Source organism: Sturnus vulgaris, chromosome 29, assembly GCF_052056855.1.
Source record: "Sturnus vulgaris isolate bStuVul1 chromosome 29, bStuVul1.hap1, whole genome shotgun sequence".
In the NCBI taxonomy this organism is placed as follows: Eukaryota; Metazoa; Chordata; class Aves; order Passeriformes; family Sturnidae; genus Sturnus; species Sturnus vulgaris.
Genome location: NC_142271.1, coordinates 3,164,227 through 3,185,905, shown reverse-complemented (window position 1 = coordinate 3,185,905; position 21,679 = coordinate 3,164,227). Strand labels below are relative to the sequence as shown.

General features: G+C 55.5%; 2 protein-coding genes across 3 annotated transcripts; both read left to right on the top strand.

The window, feature by feature from the left end:
• Window positions 1-9,575, top strand: ZNF76 (zinc finger protein 76). Of its 2 annotated transcripts, none has more exons than XM_014872745.2 (15): window positions 1-152; window positions 1,423-1,591; window positions 2,796-2,876; window positions 3,971-4,048; window positions 4,189-4,391; window positions 4,980-5,057; window positions 5,409-5,525; window positions 5,766-5,841; window positions 6,171-6,296; window positions 6,397-6,576; window positions 6,795-7,028; window positions 7,354-7,487; window positions 8,203-8,355; window positions 8,445-8,558; window positions 8,850-9,575. In XM_014872745.2, exons 2-15 carry the CDS (start codon window positions 1,519-1,521, stop codon window positions 8,952-8,954), a joined length of 1,752 nt encoding a protein of 583 aa, XP_014728231.2. In that variant the 5' UTR covers window positions 1-152; window positions 1,423-1,518; the 3' UTR covers window positions 8,955-9,575. The 2 variants fall into 2 exon arrangements, with proteins under 2 accessions (XP_014728231.2, XP_088036634.1); XM_088180508.1 differs by lacking the exon at window positions 1-152 and adding an exon at window positions 375-497.
• An 801-nt stretch (window positions 9,576-10,376) lies between these two features.
• On the top strand, window positions 10,377-20,887 carry DEF6 (DEF6 guanine nucleotide exchange factor). The gene is made up of 11 exons (XM_014872744.2): window positions 10,377-10,516; window positions 14,196-14,336; window positions 15,771-15,956; window positions 17,353-17,580; window positions 17,659-17,805; window positions 17,970-18,078; window positions 18,159-18,457; window positions 18,878-19,044; window positions 19,236-19,434; window positions 19,819-19,909; window positions 20,136-20,887. Exons 1-11 carry the CDS (start codon window positions 10,421-10,423, stop codon window positions 20,345-20,347), a joined length of 1,875 nt encoding a protein of 624 aa, XP_014728230.1. The 5' UTR covers window positions 10,377-10,420; the 3' UTR covers window positions 20,348-20,887.
• Window positions 20,888-21,679: the final 792 nt, after the last annotated feature.

Below are 21,679 nucleotides of genomic sequence, written 5' to 3'. Positions count from 1 at the left end.
GAGTGGTACCCCGGGGCCGCCATGCTAGGAGCGGTGGGGAGTCTCGGCCTGTCCGCATCTCCTTAGTTCTTAAATAAACACCTAGGATCTCTCTTCACAGCGTATCCCAGGAGCTCTGGGCTGGCCTCTACAGCCGCCAGGAAGGAGAAGGGGTGCGTGAGGAGCTGCCAGGATCGGCGGGGCGCGGGCGGCAGCACTGCCCACCCTTGACACGAGACAGAGACCGCCGGCAGCTCCGGCCGAGCAGGGCCGGAGAAGCGGCGCCTTGTGTCTTCAGTGTTAGCATCGCGCATGCGCTGCCGGCTGCGCCCCCGCGCATTGGCCGCCCGGCGGCGCGCGCTGCCCGATCCGGCCCGACCCGCCCCGGAACCTGTATGGCGGGCAGAGGTGGTCCGGCGCGGGCGGCAGCGCCGCCGCTATGCGGGTTGCGGGGTGGGCGGGGCCGGGCGCGGTGCACGTCGGGCCGGCGGCGGACCCGGGCCCGGCGGGTAGCTCAGGTCGGTGTGGGGGATGGGGGGCAGCGATAGCGGCCGGGCCCGAGAGCCGCCTCAGCCCCCGGGTACCGCGCGGGGAGAGCCCCCCGTGTCCCCACCACCCCCGGGCTCTGCCCTCCCCTCGCCGCTGCCCTCGCAGCCTGTGCCAGGGTTTCTCTTGGGGGGACCGCGGTGCGAGGGCCGCCGCCGCAGCCCCAGGGGAGCGCACAGGAGCCTCCGGCGGGTGCGGGGAGCGCGGGGCGCGGCGGCACCGAGCGGGCACCGCGCTGGGCTGCGCCCCGAGAGGGCGGCGGGGATGGACGGGGCGGTTTGCCTCGTTCCTGGAAATCAAAAGATCAAATATCTGGCTATCTTAGAGGTCGCTCACGAAGAACGCGCTGTAGCTCCTTTGAAAGATAACCTATCAGCAGAGAGTCTCTTTAGCAAAGCGTTCTTGTGGGGGTGTGGAGGTTTTAGCATCATTTGTTGGAGCCTGAAACTCTGTCCTTCAGAAGGCTGAGAATTAGTCAGGAAAGGGAGGAGATAAGGAGGATGCTTCCAAGGATAAAGCTCATCACCCTGCTCCTGTCTCCTGCAGTCCAGGACATGCTCAGCCTGTAGGTTCAGGATTTAAAGTACTTTGAAACAAGCCCCGCAGATCATTTGGAGGACGAGAAGGGCTCAAATGTGACATTTGTAATGTCTCTAAGAAGAGTCTGTCAGTTCGCTGGCATGATAAGCTTTATTTCATGTTTGGCTGTGGAATAGATTGTTATCCCTGCCTGCCTTTAGTGTGGGAAGCATGCAGCATTGTCCAACTTAGTCCTTTATAACGTCAAAAGTCATTTGAGGCCATTCAGTCCTTTCCTAGTGTGCAAAAGTGGAGAAACTAAAGGAAGAGGAAAAACTAAGGAGAGAAATTTAAATGGAATTGTTCTTTTTACTTAAGGCTCGCAGCAAGGACGACGACCGCGTGTCCCACAGGCCCCTGGCTCTGGGCCCCAGTGCTCCCAGGCAGGATCCATGTGTGGGGAGTCGGGGCAGGATGGAGAGCCTGGGGCTGCCAGCAGTGACCCTTGGGGACGGCACCACGGCCTACCTGCAGCAGGCTGGCAGAGGTAACAGAGCTGCCAGGGCTGAGAGTCTCTTCCTGGCTCTGAAATTCAAGTCAGACTCACCAAAAGTGCCCCTCATGGCGTGGGAGCTGCCACACGTGCGTGGCCACTTCGCACGGGCAGCTGGTGACTGTTGGATTTGCAATGAAGTGTGATATAAAATAAAATACAAATCAAACATGCCTGTGGTTTGGAAATGAAGCTGTGGAGATGGGAGAGCTGTTGCTGTAGAAAATAAAGGTGCTGTTCAGACTAGAAGAGCCCTGTTCTTTCCAGGATTGCTGTGGACAGGGAGCTTATGCTGTGGCCTGCATGGCTCTGCTGCACCAGAACTTCCCCTGGGCTAAGCAGGTGGTGTTGCATCACTGGTGTGCACAGGGTTTGGTTCACAGCAGTGCTTTTCTCACTCAAAGAGGTGCCAAATTCCACACCTGCCCTTACTCTGGTGTTTATGAGGTGCCCCCTTCTCCACCACCCACTGCTCCCAGGAAGAGGAGCACACTGTTTCCCAGCCTGCAGAACAGGATGGAGGAGTTGTGCAGCTCCGTGTCCTGGGGGTTGCTCTCCTGCTTTATTTTCTGTGCAAACTCACTGCAAGTTTATTACACATGTAGAGCTGGACTGTCTTGGAACCACCAGGTTGTGTGACCCCCCACCTCAGACCTTATGCTCCAGGTGAAATCAACCTGGATTCTCCACGTTCAGTGGGATGGAGCAATGTCCTCTCTGCATCAAATCATTGGTAACTAAGTCACTATTACAGGTTTGCTCAGAGTCAGGCTTTGGCAGAGTTCAGTCTCTACAGCCCAACACTGGCAGCACTTTAGGCCCCTTTAGGTGCTGTAATTGTTTCCTAACAGTTGATCCTCTGCCAGTCTCTAGGCACTTGCTGATGCTACTCAGCACACCCAGTTGATTTTTTCTTCCAATACAAATGTAATTGCTTTCACTGTATGCTCTCTCTGCTCTTTGGCGTGAGAAGCTGTGAGGGGCAGGTCCTCAACAAGTGATGCCTGAGGGTCTTTGTCATGTGTCCTGTCCAGAAAAGGGCAATGCCAGCATTTTTGGGAAGTGAAATGCCTCTGTGGAGGAAAGCTGATCCATAACAGCCTAGAAGTGACAATTTCTTTCTTTTGTGGGACTATGGGAAGCATGTGGGACAGGGGGACTGGACTCAGCAGCTGATGGCATGTTTTCACTCTTCCAGGTGAAAAGCTGATTGAAGGGCAAGTCATTGAACTTGAAGATGGGACCACAGCTTATATCCATCAGGTGACAGTTGAGAAAGGTGAGGAACACACATTGCCCTCTTTCTGTTTGGAGGGACACTGTAGATGTGGCTGCAGCTCTCAGTGCTCCAGCACTTGGGCTCCTTTGTCAGTTCCAGCATAGGGTTTCTGTTGGGGTTTTCTTTCTTGTGGTTTTGAGGCTGAGTAAACAAGGACATTGCCTGCAAAGTTTTTAGGAATCTGATGAGAAGGTGAATTTGGTGGAAGTGGAGACAAATGTTTAAGTGTCATTGCCCCTGTGGGCTCTCCCTGTTGTCATACCACAAGTCCAGTGAGCTGTGTTGGTGCCAGCCACATAGCACACACAGAGCTTGTTTCATGTGGGAGCAGTCGGGCAGGAATTTCCTCTGAACTGTGAGATAATAAATTAGTTCTGGAATAGGTGTTGGTGGAGGCGTCATGTGGGGATTGTTGGGAGCAATGCCACCTTGGTCATTGCCCCATCAGCCAATGTCACCTCTGAAATTAGGTAACATTAATCTGAGAGGTGTTGGGAATCCAGTTCATGTGGCAGGCACCAGAGTGGCATGGAGGAATCATCTTTAGCCATGCTAAGATGAAAAATGGCAGGTAGAAAGAGCTCTGTTACTTTGGGCAGTCCTTCCTTGATGCTCCCAAGCTCCTTGTGTGCCACCTCCCTCTATTCTCCAAAAGCTGCTTTGAAATTGATGTTTTATAGCTGGCTGTGCCCCTTTCCCTTCCTCATGCTCTTCCGTGCCTTCATATGCACAGTGAGAGGGATTCTTCTTCTCACCCCTGCTTCCCCTGCTATGGGATGTTTGTGTTCTCCTTCACACAAGCCTGTGCCAGAGCCATCCTTCTTGTCCAGGATATAATCTGGCATTTTGAAATTGGTGAGACACTGCATTACTCCTTTGAGCGAAGGAAGAGGCAAATCTCTTTATGGAGCCTTAAAAACCTCATCATTCACATCAGAGGGGCTCAAATGGTGTCTTAAAACCTACAGCTGAGGTTGCCTTTCAGGGCAAGCAGGCAGCCCTGTGTCTTCTCCTGCCTGGCAGCCTGAACTGCCACAGTATTCTCCACCCTGAGTCTTCCAGGAAGGTGTGTGGATGTATTTCTTTTCTTTTAGAGTCTGTGGCTTTTGAAGATGGGCAGCCAGTGGTGTTGGAGGATGGCAGCATGGCCTTCATACACAGCACAGCTAAAGGTAAAGCACTCCCTGCTCTTTCCCAGGAGAGAAGCTGCAGAAATGTCTCAGATTTCCAAGGCTGGGGAGCTGAAACACCTTTTTTTCTGCCTCACACTGAGCTTTTTTTCAGCTCTTTACCTGAATGTTTCGTCCTGCAGAGAGTTACGAGCCCGGCACATTCCAGGCTGTCCAGCTAGAGGATGGCTCCACTGCCTACATCCACCGTCCTGTCATCTTGGCACCTGGCAGCACCATCCTGGAAGTGCAGACAGAAACTGGGCTGGAGGACTTGGCTGGGGAGGAGGAAGATGATGGCTTTGATGTGGACACCATTAATGCATTGCAGCAGTATGGCAGGAAGGTGAGGGCACAGCATCTCTTGATGCCTGAGTTTGTGCCCTCCCTTCAGCAGTGCTTTTGTGCATCTACCTGTCAGCAGCACCAGGTTTGAGAGAAGCAACTGCACAGGGCTCCAGTGTGAGTGCCACTGCTGAGGGGTGCCTGGCACCTGGGGACACAGAACGGGGCTGTTTGGTCCCATGGAGTGCTGGGCCTGCCACCCTTAACCTGCTGCAGGCTCAGATTTGGGAAGGGAGGAGAGCTGCTGTGATACAGCCTTTGGTGTGTCAGCAGTGGCTAACCATGGCTACTGTCCCCATGGTGACGAAGGCCCCAAAACCAAAACAGCTTCAGATCCTGATGTGCTGTCACTGCAGTGTCCCACCTCAGTATTCCAGGTACTGCCATTTTCTCCCAGCTCCATAGTGCTGTGGAGCAGGGGCTGCCAGGAGGGTGCTGGCAGTGCTGAGCTGTGCAAAGACCTTCCTGCTGTGGCAGGCCCAGCCCCTGCTCTCTGGGGAAGGGTGGGGTGGCACTTTGGCTGTCATTGCCTTCCTGCTCCACACTGTACAGGGACGCACAAACACAGCCTGTGCTTCCTCACTTACAGGGGTCTGATGAGGAGGAGGAGGGAGTGACAGACACCTGCCATATGAAGAGTAAGGACTCCAGCAACATCCCTTCTCAGGTCTGAATTTTTCAGTGACTGGAACTAGGCCGAACTCGTCTGCCAGTAATTATAAAAGCGTTGTGGCTTCTCTGCCGAGTTAGCAAATACTAACTGCGCATATTTCAAATGAGCTGAGAAAGGGAGTTTCGTGTCTGAGAACCCCCAGTAAGCTGGGAGGTGGGAGGGGGAAATGCAGGTTCCTGGAGCCCTGTTACCTGAGCTTCACCATGTGGGTACAAGCTGGTTTGTAGGAACATGTTTTTGGAGGATAACTGCAGGAGCATATGTATGGCAAGGAGGGAAATATTTGTGTGGGCTTGGTGAAGTTGTGGTGGCTTGCTGGATTGATTCCAGTACTTGTCTCAGCAGAATTTGCAGGAGGAGGAGGTGCAAAGCCGAAGGAAGGGGCAGCAGGTCGGCAGCAGAGCTTTCCGCTGTGGTTACAAAGGCTGTGGCCGCCTCTACACCACTGCCCACCACCTCAAGGTAAAGCAGGTGACATGGCAGTGTGCTGGCCAGAGCAGTCCCAGGTTACACTGCCAGAGCAGAATGCTCCATTGTGTGCAGCTGAGTTACGTGCTGAGCTCTCCAAGAGACCCAGACGTGTGAATGGGCCAAGGTGAAATCCAACAGGGAACTTCAAATTCTCTCCACCAGCATTTTTCCACAGTTTTCCTTCTTCCTTGCCTTGGACCTCATTTTTGGGACCTGTTCTTTCTTTTCCAGGTACATGAACGTGCTCACACAGGTGACAGGCCATACACATGTGACTTCCCAAGCTGTGGGAAAGCATTTGCTACAGGTAACAGTTTCTGTTTTGAGCAGATTTCATTTTCTGTCCAACTCAACCCCTGCTGAGCTTCAGTCCTAACTCTGGTGTAGTAGAGCACAATATCCAGACCATCTAAAGCAAGGAAATCACAGCATGGAAGCCTGCTGGGAATTCGTTGATTGTGGGCAGATAATGGTAGAAGCAAGGTTGGAAGTGGTGTTGGGGTTGGTTATTTCTTCCCCTTCAAGCTTTGCAGACACAGCACAGACATTCAAGTACATGGACTGAGGGGTGGTACCCAGCTTGTCATGGTATTTCCTTCTCATTGCAAAATTAGTTGTGGTTTCTGTCCTGGACAGGGTATGGGCTGAAGAGCCACGTGAGAACACACACAGGTGAGAAACCGTACAAGTGTCCAGAAGACATGTGCAGCAAAGCCTTCAAAACCTCCGGGGATCTGCAGAAACACATCCGCACGCACACAGGTGAGCAGCACGGGGCAGGAACTGCACAGGGGGCAACCCAGTCAAAGGGCCCAGGGTAGTCCAGGTGGCAGGTCTCACCCACATCACTCTGTCCATGCAGGTGAGCGTCCCTTCAAGTGCCCCTTCGTGGGCTGTGGCCGCTCCTTTACCACGTCCAACATCCGCAAGGTTCACATCCGGACGCACACGGGCGAGCGGCCCTACATGTGTGCAGAGCCTGGCTGTGGCAGGGGCTTCACCAGCGCCACCAACTACAAGAACCACATGAGAATCCACACAGGTAAGAGGGAGCCAGCAGCAGGGAGATTGGTGGGGCTGGAATGGGCATTTCCAGGCTGAACATTGCAGGGGTGGCCAGGGAGTTGGAGGAAATAGTGGGAATTGCTTTATTGGATTGATTATTGTTCCAACAGTCTGTCTCCAGCTATTAGCTCTGCTGGGGAAGCCCTCCCTAGAGCATGAGGAGGGTGAAGCTCAGCTCTGTGGCCTCTGCTCTAGGGGAGAAGCCGTACCTGTGCACCGTGCCGGGCTGTGGGAAGCGTTTCACAGAGTACTCCAGCCTGTACAAGCACCACGTAGTGCACACGCACTGCAAGCCCTACACGTGCAGCAGCTGTGGCAAGACCTACCGCCAGACCTCCACGCTGGCCATGCACAAGCGCAGCAGCCACGGCGAGCTGGAGGCCACCGAGGAGAGCGAGCAGGCTCTCTACGAGCAGCAGCAGCTGGAGGGTGAGCACAGCCACTCCCCCATCAAGGTGTGGCAAAGGGGAGGGAGGTGACAGCAAGAGCAGCCACGCCCCTCTCAGACCCAAGTGTGTGTCGTGGCCTCCTGCCTGCCTATCAAATCCAGACCTATTGGAAGGTCCTTGCTGTAAGTCACAGGTTGGGAACAGGCCCCTGCCCATTCTGTGGTACAAGCCCTTCTTCCCAGACCATCACTGGGCTGGTGTCATCATGATCCTTGTGCTCTTTTGTGCTGGCCTTTGAGGCCACAGGCAGGTCCAGAGGCCAGGCATGTGCTTTCACACTCTGCTCTTCCTCTTCTCTGATCCAGCTGCTGCAGCTGCTGACAGAGGCTCTCCACTGAAGACTCAGCATATTGCTTTCCTGTCAGAGATGGAGGAAGATGAAGATGAAGATGCTGTGCCGACACAAGTCTCACTTATCTCTCAGGATGGGACAGAGCAGGTATGGATATGGACAGCCTCCAGCATGTCGGGGACAGCAGTTATTATCTGAAGTGAGACTCTGCCTCTACTCAGCCATGGTGTTCTTTGCAGGACCTTTTTCCAGCATTTTTTCAGATTGGAGCTTCCTGGGCTCTTCCTGCCTTGAGGGTTCCCTCCTACAGCCTCACGCACTGCTGCAGTGTTGTTTTGGGGGGTCTCTGGTCCCGGTGCCCCCCCTTGCTGATGGGGTCTCTGGGTGTGGTGACTGCCAGCCCTTGGCTCCCTGCAGTTCCTCAGCTCTGCTGACCCAGGCTGGATTTGGAGATGTTTTGTCATCACTTGTATATGGCAGTGCTTTTCTTGTACTTCCCTCCACCAGCTGCCCCTGTGCTGACTGGAAAAAACTTCCTTCTGTGGCACGAGACAAAGGAAACAGCTGCCACCAGTGACCTCTTTCCTCTTAGCCTGAGATGCTCCTGCTGCTGCAATGCACAAAGCTGTCCCCATCCATGCTTGAGACAAAAGGCTGAATGGAAAGGCGAGATGTGGTAGAAGGGGGAGGGCTGAAGACCCGAGTTCTGTGCCATCAATTTTATTCATGGCCCTGGGCAAAGTCCTTGGAGTTCTCTATGCCTTGAGTCTTGCAGAGAGACTGTTTCCTTCTTGCCCAGACCAACGTGTTGCTAAACTCAGGAGTTGCCTAAGACTCCCTGAGCATCTGTTGTCATCCCCAGGTCAGTCTGTGTCAGGAAGAGCTGCAGGCCCTGGGCAGTGCCATCGATGTGGTGACACAGAGCAGGGTCCTCACCATGCCCGAGGGAGAGCTGGCGGGTGGTGACACCGGGACCATGACTGTGGCCAGCACTGATGCCACCGAGGCACAGGAGGTACAGACAAAGCTGGGATCGTCCCTGCTTCCTCTGCTAGAAAAGAACTGCATTTTCTTTTAAAACACGATTAACTGAACTTTTCCCAGGTGACCATAGTCGCTTCTGGGGCAGTGGTGTCAGAGGAGTCGGACATGGCCTCGCTCTGTCATCAGCAGGTGGCATTGCTGGCCACCTCACACGGCACTCACATTGCTGTGCAGGTACTACATGGCTCTTGTCACTGTCTCCTTCACTCCCTGGCCACCTGCTGCCTGCAGCACTTGCCCTCTGGCCCTGCTGCATTGCTGCTTGCCTGTGGCGCTTGCTCCTTAATTCCCAGATGCCCTGTGTGCATAGGACAGCAGGGACATCCTGCTGGGATTGCAGAATGCTCCTTTGTAAACAGCCCTCCTGCTTCACACTGTGTCACCCCTCTGTCCTGCTGAGAGCCACCCTGAGCTGCCTTTTGGGGGTTCAGTGCTCATTCTGTCTCTCTCCCTTCCCTCCCCCAGCTGGAAGAGCAGCAGAGCCTGGAGGAAGCCTTCAGCATGGCCACAGCAGTCATCCACTATGAGCCAGTGCCACCTGACACAGCCCTGCCTGAGAAGGGGAGCTGAGGCCAGCAGAGCAGCCAGGGCAGGGGCAGTGGCAGCCCCAGCCTGCCGTGTGCAGGGCTGGTGGGTGCTGCAGGCGGGACACAGGACAGGGACAGTGTCTGAGCCAGTGCCAGCACGTGCCCTATGCCAGCTGGGACACTGACAGGGCAGCGTGGGGCTGCTGGGGTGACCCTGTCTGAAGGGCTCTTCCCCCCAGGGAGGGAGGGCAAATACACTGGACTGCTGCTGCTGCTGGGCTCGGAGCAGCAGCCCTCTTTTCAGGGGCATTTCCTGCCCTCTCCCTCTAGGAATGGTCCAACAGGTCCTCTTTCTTGCCCACCCCTCCAGCTCAGGGGCAAGAGAGCACCACATGCACAGAAGCAATAAAGGCCCATCAGAGCAAGGCCAGGCTGTCCTGAGCTCGGTGTGGAGGGTGACCTGTTCTTGCCATTGGAGCCATCACTGGGATGGCTCCAACAGCAGTTCTCCCATCTCTTTGTTACATTTCCTTCTCAAGCAAGGCTTCCATAGAAGACTCCTTGGCTGTGGGGCAGAGCAGCCAGCACTTGCCAGGAGCTGAGCTAGACGTGGATGTAAATGTTGAGTTGAAATAAAAACAAATTTAAAATTTGGTTTTTAAAAGGACCCCTTTTCTCTTTGGTGGAAGCTGGGAGGGGAGGATGGATGGTGATGTTCAGCAGCTGTAAGAGCTAAAGGACATTGAGGAGATTTGTGGAATTGGCCAAACATGTCCTGCCAGAGCAGTAGTTGTCCCAGAGGAGGGCTGGGAGCAGGGTGAGCTGTGACCCTCTGAGCCCTCAGTGTGTGGCTTGGAGGGGCTAAGACGTGTCCGTGAAATCTCACATCAGGCCTTGGCTCTTCCCGGGACCCCTGCAAGCCTAGATTTAGGGAACTGTGTCTGTGAACACAACCTACATCTTCCCCTGAGCTGAGGAGACAGACCTGGGCTGTGCCTTCAGCCCCTCCACTGCTCCGGGTGCTGGGTGGACAGAGCTGGAGAAGCTCTTCGAGATCCTCGAGTCCAGCTGGAAACCTGAGCCTGGCACAGGCTCCCAGCAATCGCGTGGGCGGTTTTTCGGACATCCCGAAGGAGTTTGTAGAGAAAGGTGTTTCCGCGGGCACAGAACAGGCACAACCCCAGAGGATGCCACAGGCTGAATCTCCGCTCGCCTGGTGCGACCGATCCCTCCCAAAGGCAGCGCTCCCGCTGCGAGGGGAAGCTGCTGCTTGAGCCAGGGCGGGGATTCCTCTCCCCAAAAACGCAAATTACGACGGACCTTTTGATGTGTGGGCCGAGCTCAGCAGAAGGTCGGTGAGCCCCGGCCGTGCCGGGAGCGGCGATGGGGCCCGGGGGGTTCCCGGGGCGCCCCGAGCAGGCGGCGCTCCCGCCCCACGTCCCGCCCGCCCGGGCGGCTCCAGGAACCGGATCCGCGGGCTCGGCAGAGCCGCCGCCGGCGCCGCCAGCCATGGACCTGCGAGCCGAGCTGCTCAAGTCCATCTGGTACGCCTTCACCGCCCTGGACGTGGAGAAGAGCGGCAAGGTCTCCAAATCCCAGCTCAAAGTGAGTCCCCGCGGAGCCCCGGCGCACGGATGGAGGGTGGGCAGCCAGCGGCGGAGCAAGTCCGGCGCTGCTTTGCATCCCCTGGGCTTCCACGGAGAAATTGTTAAATATTAAGGTCGATAAGATCTTGTTGTTGCCTCCGCACTGGTTCTGTTGAAATTCTTAGGCTGTGTGGCATCTCCCTTTAAAAAAAAGAGTGGGGGGGGGGGGGGGGAATTCGTGCTCAAATGTGTTTTCTAGGTGAAAATTACAAGAAATCTAAATTTTAGCTATCAGTTTCATGTGCTTTTTATGGCCAACTAAGAACCCAAACTCTGTTTACATTTTCTTGCTTGCTAGAGCACCTGTGTTTCTCATTGCTGAGCCCGCGGGTCAGGAGGTAGGGACAGGTTCTTTTTAAACAAAAACTCCTCAGTGGTGTGGCCAGAAATAATACAGCACTTTTAAAAAGTCTCCGCTTTCCCCTCTTCCCAATTCTAGAAGCTTTCAGAGGGCTCATGCCCTCAACCCATCATAGCTTTAAAAGTCTTTTTGTCTGCCCCCGGGCCAGGGTTGCTGAAACCCACCAGGGAGCCCCTTGGCTCTGAGAATAATCGATTTTTTAACCTTTGCACATGGTGGGAATGTGTTTTTTTGGTCCGTTTTGGTTCGTAGGCTGGCACTGGGGTTGGGAATGCTGGTTGGTACCAGAGTCTGAGATGAGAGAAGAGACCTGAGCAGAAACATGCTGAGCACAGAGAGGTATTGCGTCAGGACATGGCAGCTGCTGCCAGTCTATGAGCCCAGGTTTGAACCACTGCAAAAAGACCCTCTTTTCCTCTATTCCCTGTATTTTATAGGGCTTCCCCAGAACAGACTGCAGGGAAGGTTCTGGACTTTGGGAAGGAGGTGTGTTTTGCCCCAGAATTAAGAGTTTTGCAGGCAGAGATCTGGAGGAGAAGCAGCGGCAGGCAGATTCTTCCTGCTCAGCCTTTGTGGCTGAGAGCCTTCGGCTTCCCCCCAGAACTCATGGCATGTGCCCTGCAAGCCACGCTCACCTGCCAGAACTGTAGAAATTGCTGAAGGAATTAAGGAAAATCCTAAAGTAGGCCAGAGCTTAATTCGGTTTGCTAATCCTTGAGAGGGGCTGCTGTGCTCCCTTCACAGCATCTCCTGCACCACTGAGCCTGGCCCAGGCATGGGATGGACCCAGAAGCACCAGCAGTGCTTGTCTTGAGAGATCTTTATCATCAATGACAATGCTGAGGCCACAGAGACTCTGATTTTAACAGCAGTTTCATGGACAGTTCGTGCAGGGTCTGCAAACTGTGGTGCAGAGGCTGTGGTGATGCTGGGGATGGCACCTCCCAAGTGACAGTACCCAGGGGGACACTTCAGAGGAGAAGGGATGCTCTCCCACGTGCCTTCAGTGACGGGATGGGTTGGCCGCAGGTCACTGAACAGCAAAGCTTAGCTCTGGATGACTTTCCCACTGTCTCCAGGACAGGGAGAGCTTGTTTCCACCCCCAAAACCACTCCAGTTTGTCCCAGCCTACACAGGCCAGCTGCGGTTCAGTGAGGAAGGAATCCAGGGTCTTGCAGCTCTGAGCAGTAAAGTGTTAAAGCCACCGAGCTCTCTCCAAACTCCTGCAGGGCTGCTGAGCCCTGAGCCGGGCTGTGCTCTGTTCCCTCACCCGGGCGTGTTGCTGCACGAAGGGTCTTGAACGGGGGTGAGAAAGACACCGGATTTACACCTAGAGGACAGAACCAGCCCCAGAGCTGGGCGGGAGCGTCCTGGCAGAGCAGGAGCCAGGCTGAGCTGCGGCCACGCTCCAGGCAGTTGCTGTGAACGTGTCGGGGTTTCCAGCGTGAAGGTGCAGCTGTGGGAAGCCTTGGGGCTCCTTGCAGGGGCAGTTCTGTGCAGGGTGTGCAGATGCCGCTGTGAGTGTAGGTGTGTGTGTGTGTGCACAGGAAGGAAGGACAGCTTGCGGTCGGGTGCTGCGCACCCAGCGAGGTCGGGTGGTTTGCTCCCAGCACAGGCACACCACCAGCCCCGGTCTTGGGAAGAGTTTGTGCTCTCAGTGCCATTGCATCCCCCTCCCTGGCCGGACTGGAAGGGCTGTGGATGCGGGATGGGGTGTGGTCCCTCAGTATGTGGCTGGAAATACCAAACACTGCCCTGGTGCTTTTGGGCACCTCTGCTCATGGGTGATGGGTGTGACAGCGGTGGGAGAGGGTGGAGAACAGAAACAAGGCTGGTGCTCAGAGGAATCCAGGGCACTAGGAGGAGTCATACAGACCCCTGCCCCTCGGCCATCTCCTGTGTGCCACGGGGGAAAGGTTGTGCCAGCAAAACGCTTTCGTAGCATCCCTTTCCCGTGCTATTTTTCTCTTCCTCCTGTCACTGTTTCAGAGACTGCAAGAGTTTCTCACTTCTCTTATCTCCAGTCACATCACTGTTGACCAGGCCAGGGCTTTCCTCCCTGTTTGTCAGTGACAGCCCTGCAAGAGGAGGGGCTCAGGGTGTCCCCCACGGCCAGGGTCACAAGTGAGACCTCACGGGGCTTCTTAGGAGTGCTCTGAGAGGAGAGACGAAGGATGGAGATGAGGACCCACGTTGGAAACACAGAATGGGATCCTGCTGGATTTGTCCATCCTGGAGGATGTCCATGATATTCCCAGGCCTCTCCACTGCTGTGTGGACCCTGGGGCTGCACTGAGCCCCAAAAGGCACAGCCATAGCAGCAGTGCTCGGGGCTACAGCCCTGTTGTGTGAGCACAGGGTGGAGTCCTACTGATCCCATTGGTCCAGAGGGTGGAAAAGAGAACGAAAATCTGGTCGAGCAAGAACTGACTCCAGCTGCAGCAGCCATCATGGCCTCGGGCAGCTCCTCTCCTGTGGGAGGAAATTTCCAGCCTAGCACAGAGGAGCAGGGATGCTGTTCCATCTCCTCCAGCCCGTCTCTTGAACCCTTGGCAAGCTGCATTGGCAGGTCCTGGTGCAGTGGGAAGGTGTCAGTCTGGGACACTCGTTTAACCATCTCCTGCTTTCTGGTTTGCTTCTGGCAAGGAGAGCACCACCTGCCCAGCATCACAAGCTAGAGATGGTGGTGCTCATGGGCAGCCTTGCTCCAGGCTCTCCAGCACATGAGAAATCCATGAGCTTGTAAACGTGCTCTGTCTGGGGGGATTTGAACAAAACGGGCTGCTGGCGAGTCTTGCTGAGTATTTCTGGGGATGGTGTGACTCCAGATCTCCAGAAGTTTTGCTTAGTTTCTCACCAGTCTTTCTTATTTTCATGTTTCCATCTTTCTGTGCCCCCAGCAGACAGTGGCTGCTGCGAGGCTGGGCCGTGGTTGTGCCAAATGCATAGCTTGGGGTGGCTTATCAGCTTTTCTAGATCAGACCGAGTCCTGTTTGCTCTGAGAGGTTTGAAACAGCCCTTTCAAGAAAGAAGTTCCTCATGTGCTAAGAAAAGAAACTAATGTGGAAAAATCCTCGATTTTTGCCTGTTTCTAAATGATTCTGTAAGGTTTACATTTGGGAATTATGCCAAACCCTAACCTTGACTCGATGCTGTGGCTGCTGGGAGGTGATGCCATGCAGGTCACAGTTCCCTGTGAGTGGGTGGCACCTTGGGGATGCACTAGGGCAGGGCTGGAGGTTGTTCACCTTCTCACCACCCCTTGTGCTTGGCCAGGTGCTGTCTCACAACCTGTACACAGTGCTGTCCATCCCCCACGACCCCGTGGCACTGGAAGAGCATTTCCGTGATGATGATGATGGGCCAGTGTCCAGCCAGGGCTACATGCCCTACCTCAACAAGTACATCCTGGACAAGGTGAGCTCTTTGGTCATCCCCCAAACCTGCTATTCCTCATGTGAGGACATTGAGGTTCCTGAGAACTCTCCTGAGCTCTTGGAAATCAAATGCCTTGGTGGGTGGAAAGAGGGTGCGGAGAGATGGGGACTGCTCAGGTGAATGCCAAAATGAGTGAGAAATGTTTAATACTCAGCGTCTCCCTGGCAAGGATGAAATCATCCCTGTACGTCATGGCTCTGGATGGAACAGCATCTCTGCCCACATTTCCTGAAGGGCTCAGAGAGAGAAATCAACCCCTTTTATCCTCTCTTGCCATGCTCAAATTTGAGATGTGACCTCATTTGGCAAAGAGGAGAGGGAGGAGGATGAGGTGCAAGCAGGATCAGAGTTGGGGTGGGCAGGGGCTTTCTCCCTTTTTTCTGCAGTTCAAAGACACCTTTGTCTGGCACAACCAGAGGTTAGTCTGTGGGTGCTGTTTCCTTCAGGCATGTGAGGAGAGGAAGAATGACTGACAGCTTTCTTCCACTGTGTGCTCACAGAAAGGGGCCAGAGCTGGGTGCAGTAACCCTTTGCTGCCCTGGCTCTCCTGGTGTTCTTGTTCCTGCGCCAGTCCCCATCCCTGTGCCCATCTTTGCCTTGCCCAGAGCTGGTCAGCAGCTGCCCAGCCTGGCCCAGCAATGTTAATCTTGGCTGCAGGGATCTGGTCTGCAGCAAGCCAGGGCAAAGCCTTCCCCAGTTCCCTCAGCCCGGAGCAGGAGCTGCCCAAGGTCAGCCCAGCCCAATCTCCCCATCACAGAGTGGCCAAAACCCTTCCAGTTGGTTCCTTCCCACATGGTTCTTTGGAAGGTGATATTTAAACTGACCTCGTCTGGTTTCATCATAGCTAATAAAATCCCAGAGGCAGCCTGAAAGGGGGAAGTGGGTTTTCCTAGTAAGAGAAGCTTTTAGCTTTTGCATCCGAAGGTTTTTCTCCAGCTTTGCTGCTACAGGCCACAGTTTGCTCCTGTGCTGGCAGTGCGTGGCTCACACAGCTGGGACAGGGCACCCAGGGACAGCCAGAGCTCCTCTGATCCCCACCACAGTTCACCCATCTGCAGCAAATGTGCTTCCTGGGGCAGCTCCCAGTGCCAGGACACAGTTAAAGAACAGCAGCAGGGACGAGGCTGGTGGAGGCACGATTCCTGCTGGCTGCCCTCGGGCCAGCACTTCCCTTCACTCCTCAGTTCCTCTTTGTGGTTGAATGGGATTACAAGGAACCCCAAACCTTGGAGGCACTGGGGAGGTGGGCTTGGAGAGCTCCACATCATCCTGCCTGTGCCGCACCCCAGGGTTCCCTGCTTCTCACTGGACAGATTTTAAGAGTGAGGGTTTCTTCTCTCCAGCATTTCCTCCCCCAGAACTCCTCTCTGTAGCTCTTCAGTTCCCCACTCACCCCCTGACTCCTGCCTGCAGGTGGAGGAAGGTGCTTTTGTCAAAGAAAACTTCGATGAGCTCTGCTGGACCCTGACAGCAAAGAAGAACTACAAACCTGACCGGAATGGGAATAGTGTTGTATCCCACAAGGATGCTTTCAAGCTCTGGTGTCTCTTCAACTTTCTGTCTGAAGACAAATACCCCCTTGTCATGGTGCCAGATGAGGTAGGACCTGCCTCTCCTCACATCCCTGTCCTCCCAGGGTTCCATGTGCTGGCAGAGCCCCATTTGTGGGTGACACATCCCACTATCTCTTCCTGGCATGTCCCACTGCATCCTGCAAGATGTGGTGTTCCAGGGGATGAGAGAGAGGAGGCTGGGGGTGGGACAAGGGGGCTGTCTGCCCTGGACACCCCCGCTGTGCCTACAGCCACCCCCACTGCCCAGGGAGAAGAGGGGGACTTTAGAGGGGAGACCCCTCCAAAGTGCTGCAGTCTCTCCTGCCCGGAAGGCACTGGCAGAGCAGACCTGGCTGTCCCTCTCCATGGCCACTGCCACCCAGTGCTCAGCCCCTGCCCAGAATAAAGAGTGTTAAGGGTGAGGTGCCAGCCAAAGAAAAGCCTCCAATCTCCAAATCTCCAAATTCCACAGTATTTATGGGGAAAGGTTCTCCCTTTCTCTGGGGTCAGATTAAACCCCCGTGAGAAGGGTGGCAGAGCTGGGGAGAATGCACAAGTGTAAAGGCAAGAGTGGCCTCGGCAGAAGGAACTTGGCTGGGCAAATGGCTGCTCTTGCCTTCTACACCATCAACCTCCTGAGATCAGCAGAAAAGTCGAAATTAAAAAAAAAAAAAGGAGGAGAAAAAAGGCAAGAAGCACCGTGCTGCGCAGACGTAGGAGGGCGACCGCACTTCCTGTGCCCTGGGAGAGGTGTTTCCTGTTCCCCAGACCATGAAAAACTGAATCATCCTGAGCAACTGCATTCAAGTCTTGCCCTTCTCACAATTAAAAAATCCAGCTGGGTGCGGGGACCCTGCTGTGTGTCACCTTCCTGTGTGGCTCCCTGCAATTACCCACCAGTCTCAGTCCCCAGACTGTGGGCAGAGGAGAGCTGGCAGCAAAACTTGAGCTGGAATAAGTCTTCCCCATGTCATGTCAACCACCTTGACTCTTTCTATTTGCAGTTTTAAAATGATGCTCATTTCCATACGGACATGTCCCCCTGCTCCTTCCCAGTGATTTTTGGAAAGCAGTGGTGCTGAGCTCACTGTGGCTTTGAGACATCAGTCTTGAATGGGGTTCAACAGTGCTGGCCTGTACTCCTTCACGCTCTTGACTGCTACAGAGTTTTCTTACTCTGCAGACAAACCAGCCAAAACATCCCAGCCTTGGGATTAAAAGGAAAAACCTCCCAGTAGAGGTCAAACTCTAACCCAGTTCCAGTCTCCTGAGCCAGCCTGCTGCCTATAATTCCTCAACCATCACAAAGGGTGATCCCTCTGGGATCAGGGTCCTGCATCTCTAGGCTGGAGAGAAATGTGACCTTGGGCTCTCCAAAATGGATAGATGGGGTGGGGACAACTCTGGCTTCTTCCTGTCACTGAGTGTCCCCCTCCCCACAGGTGGAGTACCTGCTGAAGAAGATCTGCACAGCCATGAACGTGGAGCTGAACTCCTGTGAGCTGGAAGATTACCTGTCCCAGGAGCCACAGGGGCAGGGTGGGCTCACGGTCTGGCAGTTTCTGGACATGGTGAACTCGGGGCGGTTCCTGAGAGGCATCGAGCAGGAGGCCATCAGCATGGCCGTGGAGGAGGTGTACCAGGAGGTCATCGAGGATGTGCTCAAACAGGCAAGGAGCCCGCATATTCTGGGGCACAAGCTCCATCCTGCTCCACCCCGTTTTGATTTCCATGTCTCTTGGGAGTAGGGCTACCTCTGGAAAAAGGGCCAGCTGAGGAGGAACTGGTCAGAGCGGTGGTTCATGCTGAAGCCCAGTGTCCTGTCCTACTACATGAGTGAGGAACGGAAGGAGAAGAAGGGGAGCATCGCGTTGGACAAGCACTGCTGCGTGGAGGTACAGCAAGGACCATGCTCAGCTTGGGGACAGCAAACCCCTCAGACCCCTGGAAGGGACACCCAAGAACACATAATTTCACACCCATGAGCATGGCAGAGTCAGTCTGGGGGGGATAAGGTGAGGTACAGGGGGTAATGCTGTGCTGTGTCCTCTCCCTGCAGGTGTTGCCAGATAAGGATGGGAAGAGGTGCATGTTCTGTGTGAAGACTTCGTCTCGCACCTACGAGATGAGCGCCTCTGACACCCGGCAGCGCCAGGAATGGACACTCGGTCTGTGCTCTCCCCACGCCCCTTCCCCAGCTTCCCCATGGCCCCTGCATATCCCCACTGACCCTGCCCTCCCTCTCCAGCAATCCAGACAGCCATCAGGCTGCAGGCAGAGGGAAAAAAGTCCCTGCACAAGGACCTGAAGCAGAAGCGACGGGAGCAGCGAGAGCAGCGGGAGCAGCGCAAGGCGGCCAAGGAGGAGGAGATGCAACGGCTCAAGCAGCTGCAGGAGGAAAAGGAGAGGAAGCTGCAGGAGCTGGAGCTGCTCAAGGAGGCCCAGAGGCAGGCAGAGATCCTGCTGCAGGAGGAGGAGCAGCGGCGGAGGCAGCAGCACGAGGAGATGCAGAGGACCCTGGAGATCCAGCTGCAGGAGGCTGAGCAGGTGGGTGCATCCCACGTGGGCTGTGATGCCCACGGGGTGGGTGCTTCCTTCTCCTTCCCTTGCCCGGGGCAGCCCAGGGCTTTGGATGTACAGTGCTGCTGCCACTCATCACCTCTGGGCTCTGTTGTGCCTGAGATCCCTTTGAACAGGAGGTGAGGACAACCTGCCTCAAGGGCTTTAGCTGGGGGACAGTGAGAGGTGAATGCTGGTGCCAGGCTGGACAGGGAGCCCATTTCTGACCTCACAGCCAGCACTGGCTCCAAGTGACACATCCTATCTCCTGAGCAGGGAAACAGCTTTGCTTTGGACCTGTCACCATGGGCTGCCCCTGCTCTGGCCCACTCCACCCGGTGGGCCTAAGTGGGTTCTGGGGACACTGGTGGTGGCCTGGCCAGCTGATGGCTCCTGTCCCCGCCGCAGGCTCGTGCCTCCATGCAGGCAGAGATGGTCCTGAAGGAGGCAGAGGCAGAGAGGCAGCGGAAGCGCATCCTGGAGCTGGAGGACATGCAGGAGAGGCTCCAGGAGGCCCTGCAGCAGGAGGTGAAAGCGCGGCAGGACGAGGAGGCTGTGAGATATGCACAGGCCAGGTAGGACTAGGGCATCCCTCCCCCTCCTTGGGCAGCAGCTGGGCATGGGGATGTGCTCCCCAGGGCAGCTCAGTGCTCCCGGGCACTGGGCTGGGCTGTGCTAGTGACTTCCCAGTATGCAGGCTGGGACAGGGAAAGCTGGTGGAAGAAGTGGCAGGGGAATATCCTCATCTCTTGCTCTTCATTGGCAGGCTACTGGCTGAGGAAGAGGAGAAGCTGAAACAGCTGATGAAGCTGAAGGAGGAGCAAGAAGAATATATCATCAAAACTCAGAGAGAGAAACAAGTCCTCAAGCTGGAGATGGAGAACAAGAACAAGTGCCTGGAAGAGGCGCAGAAGCAGCTGGAAGAAGTGAGAGTGAACAGGCAACGAGTGGACCAAGATGTCATGGTGAGCATCACGTCCATGCCACTTCTCAAGGGACTTTCCAGCCCTCCCAGAGTCATCTCTGTACTGGGGAGGACCAAGCTGGAATTGCCCTGGGGGTTTCTGAGCTGTGCCATGTGATGCAGTGGCTGAGACAGGACAAGCGTGTCCTGCCCTGGGGACAAAACACTGGTGTCCAAAGTGATGTTGACAGTGGGAGTGTGTGAAGTGGGGGAGGTTTGGAGGGGGAGCAGAAGGTCTAGAGGAGGGTGAACTGGGTCTCTGTCCCAGAGGGTACCTCCAATCCACTTACTTAGTGGATGACTCAGGGAAGGGAAACCCATGCCCACGGTCCCGGATCAGGGGCAGTGGGGCACTGGCTCACCCCCTTCCTCCATCCCCTGGCAGGCGGCCCAGCGGAAGCTGCGACAGGCCAGCACCAATGTCAAGCACTGGAACGTCCAGATGAACAGACTGATGCACCCCATCGGGCCAGGAGGTAGGAGACCAGCTGACCCAGCTGACCACCCTTCCCTGAGTGCAGCCATGCTGGGGCTGAGCCCAGACCCCCACCCATCTTCCCCTTTCTGGGGGCATCTGGTGGCTGGAAGGACACTCAGAGAAGATACCACAACACCTCCTGCAAGGAGGGACTCCACAAACCTTTTTCTCAGCTGAACAGTCTGGGCCCCAGGTAAACAATTCTCTTTTTCTGTCCACCCCAGACAAGCGAACAAACTCGAGTGGAGGAGTCTTCGCTGGCTACCAGCCCCTTCTGTCACGGAGAGATTCTTCCCTCAAACTCAAGCAGAGGGTGGAGGATAAAGGCAGCGACCCCACAAGGGAAAATAGCAAGGAAAATGTGAGCAACGGTGGGAACAGCAGCGTGTTGCCATCTCCAGACGCGGACACCATGGCCACAGAGCCCACCAATTAGCCCACCAGGATGGCAGAGCCCAGCTGGGAAGGGCACGGCTCAGCTTGTCCCTCCAAGTGGATGGTCAGTGAGGCAATCTCTGGATGGAGCCAAAGTGTGGACCAGCACAGAGCCTACAGGGGACTGCATAAGGCAGAGGTGCTCCCATTTCCATCAGTAAAGGGCTGCAGCCACCACGTGCCAGGAGGCTCAGGCAGGAGAGGGCAGTGGGACCTTCTCCTCTGGACTGCTGGACTCAGCTCCTTGTGCTCTGTTTTACACCCTGTACTAAAAAAGAGCTGCCGATGGGTCAGGACCCTGTGGCCCAGGGCTGCAGTTCCCCCTTGGTTTCTACAACAACCCGTCTGCATCACTCACTCTGATCCAGGGGCCTTGCCACCAGCCAAGGACACCTGGACTGACCCAAGTGAAGCCTTCTTGTCACTCCCACACCACACCTAACTACAGCTACCACTGTGTTCCCTGGCAGTGGTTGTTAGTACTGGAGTCACTTAATTAGCAGAAACTAAAGACCAATAAAGCTTTTGGAGCCGCTGGCCACAGACCTCCTGCCCCACACAGTAGCAGCCCTGCAGGCACCAGCCCTCTTTCCTTGGCAGTGTGGGGTTTGGATTCCCCCTGTGTTAAAGAGCCCTTTCAAAGGAATCAGCCACAACCTGTGGAAAGTGGCCCCACCACGAGATTTTGCGTTGGTGTGTGGAGGACCAAGAGGGACACAGAACAAAACAAAAATCTCCCAATAACACACCAGCATTTGGGTTAGTTTCTCAAGCACCCCTGTATAAATACAGTCCAAGCCACCTGTGCCTTTGGAGTGTTTATAGTCTGGGGCATAGAGCCAGGGTCGCCCCTGGAACAGGCCCCGGGAGCAAGCTCTGCACCGACTCAGTCTCTGCTCCGTTGCTCGGAAATGAGCTGAGTTCGTTAGTGAGATTATGATCTGTTTCCTCCCAGGCCTCAGAACGCCGCTGCCCCTGGTCCCATAGTGTTTCTCTCTGTTTTTTTCCACCGTTGGCCGAAGGGGCCCCGGGACAAAGCGCTCAGTGTGCCCGGGGTGCGGGGTGGCCTGGCCCAGTCCCACGCGGCCGCGCTGACGCACAGCGGGGGCACGGGCAGTGCAGGGGCCACGGGTCAAATGCAGCGCCTCTCCTCCCTTCCCTCTGCGCTGGGACACAGCGGGGCGGCCCTGAGCCCTGGGCCTTCCCCTTGTGGGGTCCCTGCCTGCTCCGCACCATCCTGGCCAGGCCACTTGGACATAGGATCCCGCAACTCTGCACGGGTTTTCTGGGCAGAATGAGCCTTCCCAGCTCTGCCCTGAGGCTGGGCTATTGT

What these genes read in the sequence shown, in the direction of transcription:
- ZNF76 (XM_088180508.1), top strand. Translation starts at nt 375, where the DNA reads ATGGCGGGCAGAGGTGGTCCGGCGCGGGCGGCAGCGCCGCCGCTATGC. An exon ending in CCTGCAGCAGGCTGGCAGAG is followed by an intron (nt 1,592 to 2,795) that starts GTAACAGAGCTG and finishes TCACTCTTCCAG; the next exon opens with GTGAAAAGCTGATTGAAGGG. An exon ending in CATACACAGCACAGCTAAAG is followed by an intron (nt 4,049 to 4,188) that starts GTAAAGCACTCC and finishes TTCGTCCTGCAG; the next exon opens with AGAGTTACGAGCCCGGCACA.
- DEF6 (XM_014872744.2), top strand. Translation starts at nt 10,421, where the DNA reads ATGGACCTGCGAGCCGAGCTGCTCAAGTCCATCTGGTACGCCTTCACC. An exon ending in TCTCCAAATCCCAGCTCAAA is followed by an intron (nt 10,517 to 14,195) that starts GTGAGTCCCCGC and finishes GTGCTTGGCCAG; the next exon opens with GTGCTGTCTCACAACCTGTA. An exon ending in ACAAGCACTGCTGCGTGGAG is followed by an intron (nt 17,806 to 17,969) that starts GTACAGCAAGGA and finishes CTCTCCCTGCAG; the next exon opens with GTGTTGCCAGATAAGGATGG.